Below are 13,045 nucleotides of genomic sequence, written 5' to 3'. Positions count from 1 at the left end.
ATGGTTCAGTCCCTGGAGTGGCCTGAATTCCTCTTGAGATGGAATGTAAAGGGGTCTCTGTGACAGGTGGTATGGTGTGAACGCGCCCCCTCCATCCATATGTTGAATCTTTTAAATAAGATTTATTTATTGAGAGAGAGGGAAAAGAGAGAGAGAACCAAGGCATCACTACAGCACATTGGGATGTGGGGGGGGGGGTTGAACTCAGAACCCCCACAATCCAAGTCTTCATTCCATTTTGCCACCTCCTAGGCACCATACATATGTTGAAACTTAAACCCCTGGAAGGTCACAGTATTATGAGATGGTACCTTTGAGAGGGCAGTGCCTTCCTGAATGAGACTGGTGCTTATAAGAGGCTCCAGAGAGACCCCCTCACCCATTCCACCACACATAAATTATAATGGTTACAATGACTGGAGAGATACCCCACAGGGCAGGGTACCGGCACGGCACATAGGAGATTCTATGGCAATGGAAGAAGCTTTAGTGCTGTCACATCTTTCTCTGTCTCTCTGCCCAAATGAAAACGTGGCTCAGAGCAGCAAAATCACATGTGCAAATGTCCATGTTCCATACGCAGACACATACAGAAACACAAGGGAGAGAGAGAGAGAGAGAGCGAGGAGGTGGGGGGGGAGAAAAAAGTAAAGTAAGTGAAGAGAGAATTTGGCCCTGTAACACCTTGGTGTTGGACTTCAGCCTCCAGCACTGTGAGAAATAAATCCTTACTGTACCCACTCAGACTGTGGCATTTTGTTAGAGTAACTCAAAGGGACTAAGACCTTCTGTGCTTGGTGCTAAGTAACCATGCAGCCCACTTCTAGGAGCAATTGGTGAGTGATTTCCATAGACACCAGGTGCTGAGGCCTCTCCTCAGTGAACTTAGCTTCTAGCACCTTGCCTCATCACCTGTTACCCCAGGTGTGTTACACTGAGTGAGTCTGTGTGTCACCTCTTATGGTCACCAACTCGGCTTGCTCAGCCTCACTCAGGAGACTGACCAGAATCAGAGGATCCCAGCTATGTAAGAAGTCTTGATGCCCTCCCCAGAACCCTTCCATCCTGCGTCTCAAGTGTTAGAGGACTGAGTTCCTAAAACTTCACAGGTAAGAATGGACTTAGTGGGCTGGGGAAATAACTCACTTGGATAATGTGCTGCTTTACCATTTGCACATTTGAACCATGGCCCAGGTTCAAATCCGGCTCCCATCTCATTAGAGGAAGTTTTGATGCTGTGGCCTCTCTCTGTGTCACTAGCTAATCAAAACTAAGTGAAAAGAAAGAAAGGGGAAAAGGAAAGGGTAAAAAAAGTATAAAAGAGAAAAAGACTAAGAGTGAATGTTGCAGCCTGAGGGGGGCACAGTGGGTAAAGTGCTAGAAAATGTGCATGAATTCCTGAATCCGATCCTCAGCATTGCATGTGCCAAAGTGATACTCTTTTTCTCTTTCTCATGTTAATGACATTTTCCCCCCAATTGTGGCTACTGAGGCTATGATGTCTGAGAAGCCAAGAAGAGAGCGTGCCAAGAATGAAATAGCCTGGGATGTGTGGGCAGATGCAAGCTTGTATTTCCCAAGCCAGTGCTGAACATCTCTGACTAATACTGCTCATGGTCCCAGGGTTATCTAGGGTCAGGGAAGGAGAAGTGAGGTCCCTTTGCAGCTCCAAGTTCTCTGCCTCAGAAGGGCAGATAAATTGCAGGGCAGGTGGGTCTTCCTGATGGCTGATGGCAGGTGTCCCAGGTAGATGCCCAGGTGTGGGGATCTGAGCTGGGGACCCTACTCCGGCCTCTTTTCCTGTCCAGGGCTCAGACCTTGCTGAAGTAGGTGACCACCTCCCTGCGTGGAGGCCGGGGCCCGCTCCCAGCCCAGCCATTGCCCACCAGCGGCTCTTTCTGTCCCAGACGCAGGGGTGGCTTGCACTGGTGCCAGCTTGTGAGCAGCTTGTTCATGGCACCTTGGTCAGTGATACCACGCAGTTTCTCCCTCTCCTCCTCGGCTCTATTGGAGGCATCTGGGGAGGTGGTGGCCAGCGCCCCATGGGCATGACCCAGCTCCAGGTCATGGTTCATGGCCTCGAAGAACTGCTGGATGCAGACCTTGGCGAAGGCTTTGGCGTGCTCTGTGCATGTCTCATCGAAGAGCTTGCGTTCGATGTCGATGTAGTGGGACCAGTACTTGCTTTTGAGGAAGGCGGCCTGTGTGAAGCAGGGCCGCACGGAGCGCACCACGAAGGCCAGCAGTGTGGTCAGCAGCACAAAGGACCAGCCCAGAGCCTGCAGAAGAGCAGAAGGGGTCAGGGGGCACAGCTAGCTGAGACCCCAAAGCACATCAGGGCCTCTGGGGCAAAGACACTAGCTGGGCTTTACCTCTTGACCTCCATTTCCTCATCTGTTAAAGGAGCATACATGTGCCATCATCCCCCTTCTATGGAAGCAAGAGCCTGTGATTTGACCCACCCTCAATATACAGGGTGAACTTGGCAGGCCTGGAGCTAGGATGCCTGGGCCTGCATCCTATTTTATTTATCTATTTATTGTTATCAAAGTTATAGCTGGGGCTTAGTGCCTGCATGATGAATCCATTGCTCTCAGAGGCCACTGTTTTTCCTTTTAAGTTTTTTTATTTGATAGGACACAGAGGAATTAAGAAGGGATGGAAAGAAAAAGAGGGAGAGGAAGAAAGACACCTGCAATACTGCTTCACTGCTCAAGAAGCTTTCCCCCTGAAGGTGGGGAGTCAGGGCTTGAACCCTGGTCCTTATGCACAGTAAAGTATGTGCTTAACCAGGTGCTCCACAACCTGTCCCCTTACTTCTATGTCCCTCAGTTTCCCCACATACAAGATGTACTTGTCTCAGATGGTTTTTTATGAGGACTAAATGTTATGAGGACCTACACTAAGCCTGGTGCATAGCATTCATAACAGTCGCTATCATCATGCCCACAGGTCCTGCTTGCCTGGCTTCTTTCTTCAGGCCTTCTTTCCTTGACTTCCTCAGGGTACTGTGACCCTTCCTCAAACAATAATAATAACAACAAAGGATGGGGGACAGGAGATGGCTCAGCCAGTAGAGTACATATTTTACTATGTGCAAGAATCTGAATTCAAGGGAGTCAGGCTGTAGCTCAGCGGGTTAAGCGCAGGTGGCGCAAAGCACAAGGTCGGCATAAGGACCCCGGTTCGAGCCCCCGGCTCCCCACCTGCAGGGGAGTCGCTTCACAAGCGTTGAAGCAGGTCTGCAGGTGTCTATCTTTCTCTGCCCCTCTCTGTCTTCCCCTCCTCTCTCAATTTCTCTCTGTCCTATCTAACAACAACAACATCAATAACAATAATAACTACAACAACGATGAAAAACAACAAGGACAACAAAAGAGAAAATAAATAAATAAAATATTAAAAAAAAAAAAAGAATCTGAATTCAAACCATGCAGCCACCACATGGGAGCATCCTCATGAGGGAAGCTTCACATATGGTTAGAATGTTGCTGGGGTGTCTCTCCTTCTCTTTCTGTCTCTTACCTGTCTCTTACTCCCTCTCTGCCACCATATATATATTGTGGCCTGGGTAGTAGCACAGAGGATAAAAGTGTTGAATTCTCAAGTATGGAGTCCCAAATTTAATCCCCAGCATCACATGGGCCAGAGTACTATACTGGGTTTCTGTTTCAAAATAAATAAATGTTTTAAAAATAAACAAAATAATTGGCCATGAATGTAGGGGTTGTATAGGTATAGAGCCTTAGTGGTGACCTAGTGGCAAAAATAAAAGGAAAAAAAAAGAATATCAGATTGGTAATCTTCGTTTATTCCCTTTTTGTTGCTCTTGTTGTTTTACTGGATAGGACAGAGAGAAATGGAGAGAGGAGGGGAAGACAGAGAGGGGGAGAGAAAGATAGACACCTGCAGACCTGCTTCACCACTTGTGAAGTGACTCCCTGCAGGTGGGGAGCCGGGGGCTTGGACTGGGATCCCTAACACCGGTCCTTGCGCTTTGCGCCACCTGCGCTTAACCTGCTGCACTTGACTCCCTCTTCATTTATTCTTTATGCAGAGCCAGGAAACGAACCCAGGGGCTCCTATATGTGCAGTATCACTGCTGCTAAGACCTGCACTCTACTGAGTGAGCTATCTCCCAGCTCCAGAGTAGTGTGCCTGTCCTTTGCAATTCCCAGACTCCTGTTATTGTCCACTTTGCAGTCCCTGTGCTAAATGAGCACTTCCTCTGTGTGGGCTGTGAGTCAGGCCCTATGGTCACAGACAAAGAGGATAATTACTCAGACTCTGTGCCCAGGGCACACTGGATACCTGGGCTCCAGCTCTACTCTACCAGGAACTTACTAGGGGACTCAGGGCAGTGTGCTCTTCCTGCCTGTGCTTCAAGACCCCAGCTGCAGAGGGAACCATTTTGTTAGATCAGAGGCCCGGGGCATACCCCAGTGCCTGTATCTGGGGCTGGGGGGCTGGGGAGGGCAGAGGAGACATGGGTGGAGGTCTCCCTGTGGGTCTGCTTGATACTACCTACTAGTTCTTTTGTTATTTTTGGTGGTGCTGGGGCTTCACACATGCAGGATTTCACTGCTTCTGGGCTGACTTTCTATTCCAGAGTGAGAAAGAAAAGGAGAAACAAACACTACAGCTTTGGAGCTTCTGCTGCTGTGGTACTCCATGTGCTACTGGGGTTCAAACCCAGCTTGCTGACATGGCAAGGCATGCACCCTACTGGGTGAGTCTTCATCTGGCCTCTGACATCAAATTAGGAATTTAACCTCTGAAGACCAGGTGAAACTTATCAGCCAGGCAGCCTGTCCCCTGAGGCCCTTTTAGCTTATGAGGGGATGATCTGAAGGTCAGGTGGAGAAATAGCTGCCTTAGGCCGTGCCCACAGGAGAAGAGGGAGGTTGCCAGAAAGTTAGACCTCGGACTGGGTGCTCAGACTTCACATGGAGTGTCTGGGTGGGGCTGTGGGCCCACAGGAGGGAACAGGGGTCTGGACTTGCTGGAGCTCCAGCCACACAATTCCCCTGCCTCTGTAGTCCAGCCCCTCAGCCCTTCTCCAGACAAAGGGAGTGTCTCTCACCCACACTCTTCTAGGGGCCCCATGGCCCTTGAGTCCCACTTCCCAAGCAGGGAGGCACCTGCCGGGGGCATTTGCCAGGGAAATGTACACAAATGGCTCCGCCTCTCAGGGGCCTTAATATTGTTGGGACTGGAAGAGGGAAAGGATGCAAATTCCCTGTGGTGTCCAGGCTCAAATGAGGTGCCAGCTGAGAGGGCAGAGGCTGGCTAGTTCTGCAGAAGCCCTGTGGGGTTTATTCTGAAGCCCTGGGGACAGGTCATAGGACCACTTTTCCTAGGTGAAGAGAGGCACCCCTGCCTTCAGCATCCCTAGCCTCTGTCACTGGGAGCTCTGTCTGAGGGGGAGCCCGGGCCCTGCTGGAGATGGAACCCTACTCCATTGTGGAGATACGTCCCTACGAGGCTCCACTTTGGGCAGCTGGAGGGAGTGGGGGTGGGGGTAGCCCGTGGTGGAGGGACCCCATCTGCGCAGGAAGAGCCAGGCCATCGGGCCCCCTCACCTGGGAGATGCAGCGCAGGTAGCGCACGGCCACCTCTCGGGCCAGCAGCCAGTCCCCGTCGTAGATCTCGGGGCAGGGCACCCGGGCCAGCAGGCGGGCAAGCTCGGGCGCAGGTAGGCCGGGTGCCAGGCTACCGTTGCCCAGCACGGTCACAGGCACAGCAGTGCAGAAGGCGCAGAGGAAGCACTTGCCGTCAAGCAGTGTGACAGCCACCCAGACTACGGGCGCGATGAGGGCACGCTGGGCCATGGAGCAGAACATGTAGCGCAGCACCGAGGGGTCCTTGGCCCGGCGGCCCGGCGGCCGCTTCCACTCCTCGGCCAGCATGGACACGTTGTTATTCAGGACCAGGCCGAGCAGGAAGAGCACCAGCGGGGGGGCCAGCAAGATGCCGGCGCTGTAGGCTGCGTTGTAGCCTGGCAGGCAGGGGCAGTTGAAGTCAAAGGCCGAGTACATCTGGGCGCTGGCCAGAGCCATGATGCCGCAGATGCCGTTCATGAAGGACTCCTGGTTGGACTGCAGGAACTGGAAGATCATCCGGAACTTGTCCATCGTCACCCCACAGGCCGTCGGGCCTTCCCCAGCCTCACCACCACCCCAGGGATGGCGCCTGGTGCAGCCCCCTCTGCCTTCTGGGTGCCCACTGCATGGTGAGACAGGTGGAGTGGGGGCAGTGGCTGAGGCCACTGTCTCTTTGAGGAAGCTTCCAGTCAAGTGCCAGCTGCGAGGACGCAGACTGGCCAATCCTGAAGATGCCCCTCCCATCTGGGGTTTCCGGCTCCTCTCAGCCACAGGGCCAGGCCTGGGAAAGGACCCAGGGCCACATCTGGTGGGGACCATTCTCTGGGGACCTGGGGAGAGGTGAGGAACAAGAGGGCCCAGAGGCTGGGTTGTGGGCAGGACATGGCTCTGCAGGGCTGCTCTGGGGCCTGGGCTCCTGGACTCTGTTTCCTGGGCTCCCTGAATGACTGCCACCCACCTGTTGCCCTTTCTACTAGGGTCTTTACTCTATGCTGTGTCAGGGCCGGGGGGCTTCTGTGGGAGTTGAGATGATGCTGGTGTGTTGACAGTGATGATAGAATGTGGTGGTTGAACTGGAGGTGATGATGGTGTTGGCAATGAGGGTGCTTTTGGTGAGGCCACAGCTGGGAATAGTGCTGATGTTGGGGGAGGTGATGGTGGTAGTGATGCTGAGGGTGGAGCTGTTGACCACCTAGGGGGTGGCAGTGGTGGTGGCAGTGGTGGTGGAGAGAATACTAGCGTGGCCTGGGGAGAATTTGCTGTGAGAGACTCTGGATCAGAGAGCTTGCCAGGCAGGGGGTACAGCCCATGCACACAGCACAGGGGCCTTCCTGGAAGGCCTCTGGCTTGTTGAGGGTAGATAGCAAAGCCTCTCCTCGCTGTATACCCCCAGCCAAACTATTTCATTTTTATTTATTTTTAGATTGAAACAGAGAGAACTTGAGAGGGAAGGAGAGAAAGAGTGACATCTGCAGCACTGCTTTACTGCTTATGAGGTTTAAGCTGAGGCCTTAAACCCAGGTCCTTGTGCACTATATCATGTGCCACCACCCAGCCCTCATTTTTATTTTTTAACTGGAGCTCAGGTTTATCTTGTCAGCTCAGGTTTAGCTTGTTTTTTTTGTTTGTTTGTGTGTTTGTTTTTGCCTCCAGGGTCATTGCAGGGACTGGGTGCCTGCACTATAAATCCACTGCTCCTGCAGGCCATCTTTCCCATTTTGTTGCCCTTGTTGTTGTTGTTATTATTATTATTATTATTGTTGTTGTTGTTGCCATTGATGTTGTTGTTGCTGGATAGGACAGAGAGAGATTGAGAGAGGAGGGGAAGACAGAGAGGGGGGAGAGAAAGATAGACACCTGCAGACCAGCTTCACGGTCCATGAAGCGACCCCCCTGCAGGACCCCCTAGCTTGGGTCTATGGTGGTGTGGGGAGATTGAACCTGGGACCTTGTAGCCACAGACAAGACTTTTTACATAACTATTGTGCCATCTCCCCTTGTCCCTTCTATCCAAAACTAAAGGGGTGGGCTGGTGGTGTTTCACACTTAGAATTCTGGTCTCCATATTGTAGGACTCAGGCTAGGAGCCCCCACTAACACACTGGAGAAAGGGAGAGAGAGAGAGAGGAGGGAAAAGAGAGAGAAAAGAGAGAGGAGAGAGAGAAGAGAGGAGAGGAGAGGAGAGGAGAGGAGAGGAGAGGAGAGGAGAGAGAGATAGATAGATTGGCTTAGAGGGCCACTTTGATGCCTGAGGCTCTCCCAGAGGAGCATTTCAGGTATAGTCTGAGTCCTTGGCTCCTCTCTGGGACAAGAGAGTGGGACTGGGGCTAAAAGCAGAGCAAAGACCTAGGCAGTGAGGGTCCTGGGGGTGCCCATGGATGTGAGGGCCCCTGTGAGCCTATGGTGTATCTGCAGGTATGTGCAGCCAGACCCATGGTCTTTGTAGGTCTCTGTCAGCACAATAAGAATTTGCACTGTGGGGGTCGGGCGGTGGCGCAGTGGGTTAAGCGCATGTGGCGCAAAGCTCAGGGACCGGCGTAAGGATCCCGGTTCGAGCCCCCGGCTCCCCACCTGCAGGGGAGTCGCTTCACAGGCGGTGAAGCAGGTCTGCAGGTGTCTATCTTTCTCTCCCCTTCTCTGTCTTCCCCTCCTCTCTCCATTTCTCTCTGTCCTATCCAACAACGAATTGCGTCAACAAGGGCAATAATAATAACCACAACGAAGCTACAACAAGGGCAACAAAAGGGGGGAAAAATGGCCTCCAGGAGCGGTGGATTCATGGTGCAGGCACCGAGCCCAGCAATAACCCTGGAGGAGGAAAAAAAAAAAATTGGCATTGTCTGGGGCTTCCCTATGTCAGCCCAATTCCAGAACCGTACATGTGTGGCTTCATGTAATCCTCACATGACCCTGTGAAATTGATGTCTTGGGTCTCACTTTGCAGAGAGTGATGAACTGGAGGTGGAGGAGTAGGATTTGAGCCCAGGTAGGTGGAATGTGGCTTTTGAGCCTAGGCTGGTCGAGCTTCTTGGCGTATATATTTAGGGCAGTCAGGTTCTGCTGCTTCATGAGTGTGAGTGGAAATTGTGTCTCATGAGTAGCACACAAGTGGGGAAGACCTATGTTCTCCCCTCTCACTTTGCACTTAGGAAAGGCATTGGCTAGCTGGAGCCCCTAGGCTGGCAGTTTCTGGAGGACTTTGCTGGGGAACCCCTGAGGAGCACCCATAGGTGGAGAGAAGAGGGAGATAGAGCCACAGAGGTGGCAGATGAATGTGTTCATGGCTGAACTGACAAGCGGGCTGGGCTGCGGCCAGAGATTGGCATCCAGGTGTGGAGTGGTGGGGGTGGTCCAGGGCTACCGAAATCTGCCTTGAAAAAAAAAATTTAATGCCATGAGGGTTATTGCTGGGGTCAGTGTCTGCTCAAGCCCACTGCTCCTGGCAGCATTTTCCTCCCTTTTTTTCTTTCCTCTAGAGGGTGAGAGACAGATAGAGAGAAAGAGACAGAAACAGAAAGAGAGAAAGAAAGAGAGAGAGAGGGAGCACCACTCTACCCTTTGTGAAGTTTCCCCCTGTGAGCACTTGAATGGATGACCTGGGGCATGAACACTGGTCCTCATGGAAAATAATGTGTGTTCTCTACTGTATGAGCTGCCTGCCCCCCCACCACCATCCCTTAGTCCTTCTCTTATTGTGAACATGACACCCTGTTAGAGTTGGTGCTCCTTTTCTCAGGTGTTCAAGCTGGCTATACACTGTTGTCTGTAACTACATACACACTTGCTGTAAAGTCTATGTCAAAGGTATTTTCAAATACTTGATACAAAACTTTAAATTGTGGTCCGGGAGGTGGCGCAGTGGTAAAGCTTTGGACTCTCAAGCATGAGGTCCTGAGTTCGATCCCCGGCAGCACATGTGCCAGAGTGATGTCTGGTTCTTTCTCTCTCCTCCTATCTTTCTCATAAATAAATAAAATCTTAAAAAAAAAAAAACTTTACATTCTGAACTCATCTATCTTATTATCACATTTACTGAATATAAAGGAAGAGTGTTAGAATTTAAAAATAAATAGTTGTTGACTTTTTTTATTATTGTAGGAGTGTTTTGTGTAATTAAAAAATTTAATATATTTACTAATGAGAGAAAGAGAGAGAGTCAGAGCACCAATCTGACATATGTGGTTCTGGAGACCGGATTCAGTCTTCAAGTCTGCAAGTCCTGAACTTTAGCACTGAGCCACCTTCTTGCCCATAAAATTTTTACACATCAATCCAACTGTTGAAATTTTGGAGTGGTTATAGAGATTAGTTTTAAATTTATCATCTATTCAGACCAAGTCATTGTGGATATTACTTATCAAACATTTGAAAAGCTCATCATTAAAAAACTTTTGGAGATGTTTGGCAGCTACTCTCTGCTCTAATCCAGCTTTCTAGGCCTATCTCAACTCTGACACCTTCTTCCCAGCCAATACTTTTAGCCTATTTGAATGCTAGCGATTGGGCTTAGGCAAAAATTACTAACGTCATGGGCCCTTTGGATGTTGCCTAAAATAGACTTCCTAGCTTCTTCCCACACGAAGACCCCTAGTTTCATCTGCTCTACTATACCTTTGGGTTCTTATTTATTTATTTATTTTTTAATATTTATTTATTACATATTCCCTTTTGTTGCCCTTGTTGTTTTATTGTTTTAGTTATGATTGATCTTATTGTTGTTGGATAGGACAGAGAGAAATGGAGAGAAGAGGGGAAGACAGAGAGGGGGAGAGAAAGATAGACACCTGCAGACTTGCTTTACCACTTGTGAAGCGACTCCCCTGCAGGTGGGGAGCTGGGGGCTCGAGGGTTCCTATTTATTAAACAATTTGTCCTGCTTTATATTTTCCACTTTTCAGCCATCAAGTTGCAGACACTACTATGATGCCATCATGACTCCCCTGGGCAGACAACCTCACCAATGTGTCTTAGAACCTCACCTCTCCAGAGCCCTATCTGATTAGGTAAAGATAGAAACAGGCTGGGATTAAGGATCAACCTGCCAAAATCCATGTCCACTGGAGAAGCAATTACAGAAGCCAGACCTTTCACCTACTGTACCCCATAAGGAATTTTGGTCCAGTGGTCGGGAAGGTGACACAGTGGATGAGGTACAGAAGCCAGACCTTTCACCTACTGTACCCCATAAGGAATTTTGGTCCAGTGGTCAGGAAGGTGACACAGTGGATGAGGCATTGACCTCTCAAGCATGAGGTCCTGAGTTCAGTCCCTGGCAGCACATGTACTAGAGTTATGACTGGTTCTTTCATTCTCTTCTCCTATATTTCTCATGAATAAATAAATAAAATATTTAACAAACAAACAAAAGAAGAATTTTGGTCTATACTCTCAGAGGGATAAAGAATAGGGGAGCTTCCAATGGAGAGGATGGGACACAGAACTCTGGTGGTGGCAACTGTATGGAACTGTACCCCTCTTATTTTATAATCTTGTTAGTCATTATTAAATCACTAATAAAAATATTTTAGGTGGTCGGTGGTAGCACAGCGGGTTAAGCACAGGTGGCACAAAGAGCAAGCACCGGCGTAAGGATCTGTGTTCGAGCCCCTGGCTCCCCACCTGCAGGGGAGTTGCTTCACAGGCGGTGAAGCAGGTCTGCAGGTGTCTATCTTTCTCTCCCCCTCTCTGTCTTCCTCTCCTCTCTCCATTTCTCTCTGTCCTATCCAACAATGACAGCATCAATAATAACCAACAATAAAACAAAAAGGAATAAATAAATAAAATCTTTTAGAGGTGAGTAGTGAGATAGCTCACCTGGAAGGCTGTGATCTGGGATCGGTGCTATGATCTCTATACTTATGTGCATATCTATCTATCTATCTATCTATCTATCTATCTATCTATCTATCTATCTAAAAGAAAGTTGTGAGTCAGCTGGTGGTGAACCTGCTTGAGTGTACACATTACCATGCACAGGGACTCAGCTTTAAACTGCTGGTCCCCACCTGCAGGAGAGAAATCAACCAATGTGTCCTGGAGCCCTGCTTCTCCAGAGCCCCACCCCACTAGGGAAAGAGAGAGACAGGCTGGGAGTATGGATTGACCTGCTAACGCCTATGTTCAGCAGGGAAGCAATTACAGAAGCCAGACCTTCCACCTTCTGCACCCCATAATGACGCAGGGTCCATACTCCCACAGGGTTTAAAGAACAGGAAAGCTATCAGAGGAGGGGATGGGTTACGAAGTTTTGGTGGTGGGAATTGTGTGGAGTTGTATTCCTCTTATCCTATGGTTTTGTCAGTGTTTCCTTTTTATAAATAAAAACTTTAAAAAATTAAATAAAAAAATTATGAAGCAGGTTTGCAGATATACCTTTCTCTCTCTTCCTATCTGTCCCTCCCCTCTCAATTTATTCCTATCCTATTAAGTAAAAGGAAGGAAGAAAGGAGAACAGAGATAAAGAAAAAAAGAAAGAGAGAAAGTAGGCCTGTAGTAGTGAAATCAGGCATGGTCTTGATGACAAAAACTGAATCCCCAAATCTGAAAACATTGAGGGGGTGAAGGTGAGTGAAACAGTGAATGGGATCAAAAAGAACAGATGCCAAAAAAAAAAAGAACAAATGCCAAGTCATAAGGTAAATACATCTTGGGACTATAATGTACAACATGGTGTTATAGTTAATACTATATTATATATATAATATATATATTATATATATTATATATTTGAAAGTTGCTAAAAAATGAAAAAAGTATATCTTAAAAATTCTTACCATAAGAAAGTTGTTACTATGTGGTCCGGGAGGTGGCACAGCGATAAAGCTTTGGACTCTCAATCATGAGGTCCCAAGTCCGATCCCCCGGCAGCACATGTGCCAGAGTGATGTCTGGTTCTTTCTCTCTCCTCCTGTCTTTCTCATAAATAAATAAAATCTTTTTTTTTTTTAAAAAGGAAAGTTGTTACTATGTGTGGTGATGGATACTAAGTACTTATTGTAAGGATCATTTCACCATATGTGTGTATAGCAAATACTGTTACTCACCTGAAATTATATGTTATATATTAGTTGTAATTCAATGAAAATAAAAGAACCTAGCATAAGAGTCACCTGTATCGGCTGGGAGGTGGTGTAGTGGATAAAACATTGCAATCACAGTTGTGGGGTCCTGAGATCAATCTCTGGTACTGCGTGTGCTGGAGTGATACTCTGATTCTTTTTCTCTCTCCCCCATCCTGGTTAATCAATATATTTTTTTACATCTTTTTTTTAAAAAGATTTTATTTATTTATTTATTAATGAGAAAGGAGGAGAGAGAGAAAGAACTAGGTACATATGCTGCTGGGGATTGAACTCAGGACCTCATGCTTGAGAGTCCAATGCTTTATCCACTGCGCCACTTCCCGGACCACAATCAATATATTTTTTAAAAGTCACCTGTAG

General features: G+C 48.6%; 1 protein-coding gene and 1 long non-coding RNA gene across 4 annotated transcripts in view; one reads left to right on the top strand and one right to left on the bottom strand.

Annotated features, from left to right (window-relative positions):
* LOC132532762 (uncharacterized) overlaps positions 1–10,748 on the top strand; it is a 13,768-nt gene extending 3,020 nt beyond the window's left edge. The window contains exons 2-4 of one of the 3 annotated variants that reach the window (XR_009544677.1): positions 996–1,109; positions 2,637–2,734; positions 10,502–10,748. This is a non-coding gene — a long non-coding RNA (uncharacterized LOC132532762). The remainder of the gene's footprint in view (positions 1–995; positions 1,110–2,636; positions 2,735–10,501) is intronic. The other 2 variants (XR_009544678.1, XR_009544679.1) reach the window with 2 other exon arrangements.
* On the bottom strand, positions 1,417–6,229 carry CALHM1 (calcium homeostasis modulator 1). Its single transcript, XM_007530526.2, has 2 exons — positions 5,583–6,229; positions 1,417–2,279 (listed from the first exon to the last, which is right to left on the bottom strand). The coding sequence occupies exons 1-2, from the start codon at positions 6,132–6,134 to the stop codon at positions 1,812–1,814; spliced, it is 1,020 nt and encodes a 339-aa protein (XP_007530588.1). The 5' UTR covers positions 6,135–6,229; the 3' UTR covers positions 1,417–1,811.
* Positions 10,749–13,045: the final 2,297 nt, after the last annotated feature.

Source organism: Erinaceus europaeus, chromosome 14 (genome assembly GCF_950295315.1).
Source record: "Erinaceus europaeus chromosome 14, mEriEur2.1, whole genome shotgun sequence".
Taxonomy (NCBI): domain Eukaryota; kingdom Metazoa; phylum Chordata; class Mammalia; order Eulipotyphla; family Erinaceidae; genus Erinaceus; species Erinaceus europaeus.
This window is presented reverse-complemented; position numbering and strand designations above follow the sequence as displayed.

Coding starts and splice junctions, on each gene's coding strand:
- CALHM1 (XM_007530526.2), bottom strand. CDS start 6,134: ATGGACAAGTTCCGGATGATCTTCCAGTTCCTGCAGTCCAACCAGGAG. Junction 2,280..5,582: donor ACCTGCGCTGCATCTCCCAG/GTGAGGGGGCCC, acceptor GCTCTTCTGCAG/GCTCTGGGCTGGTCCTTTGT.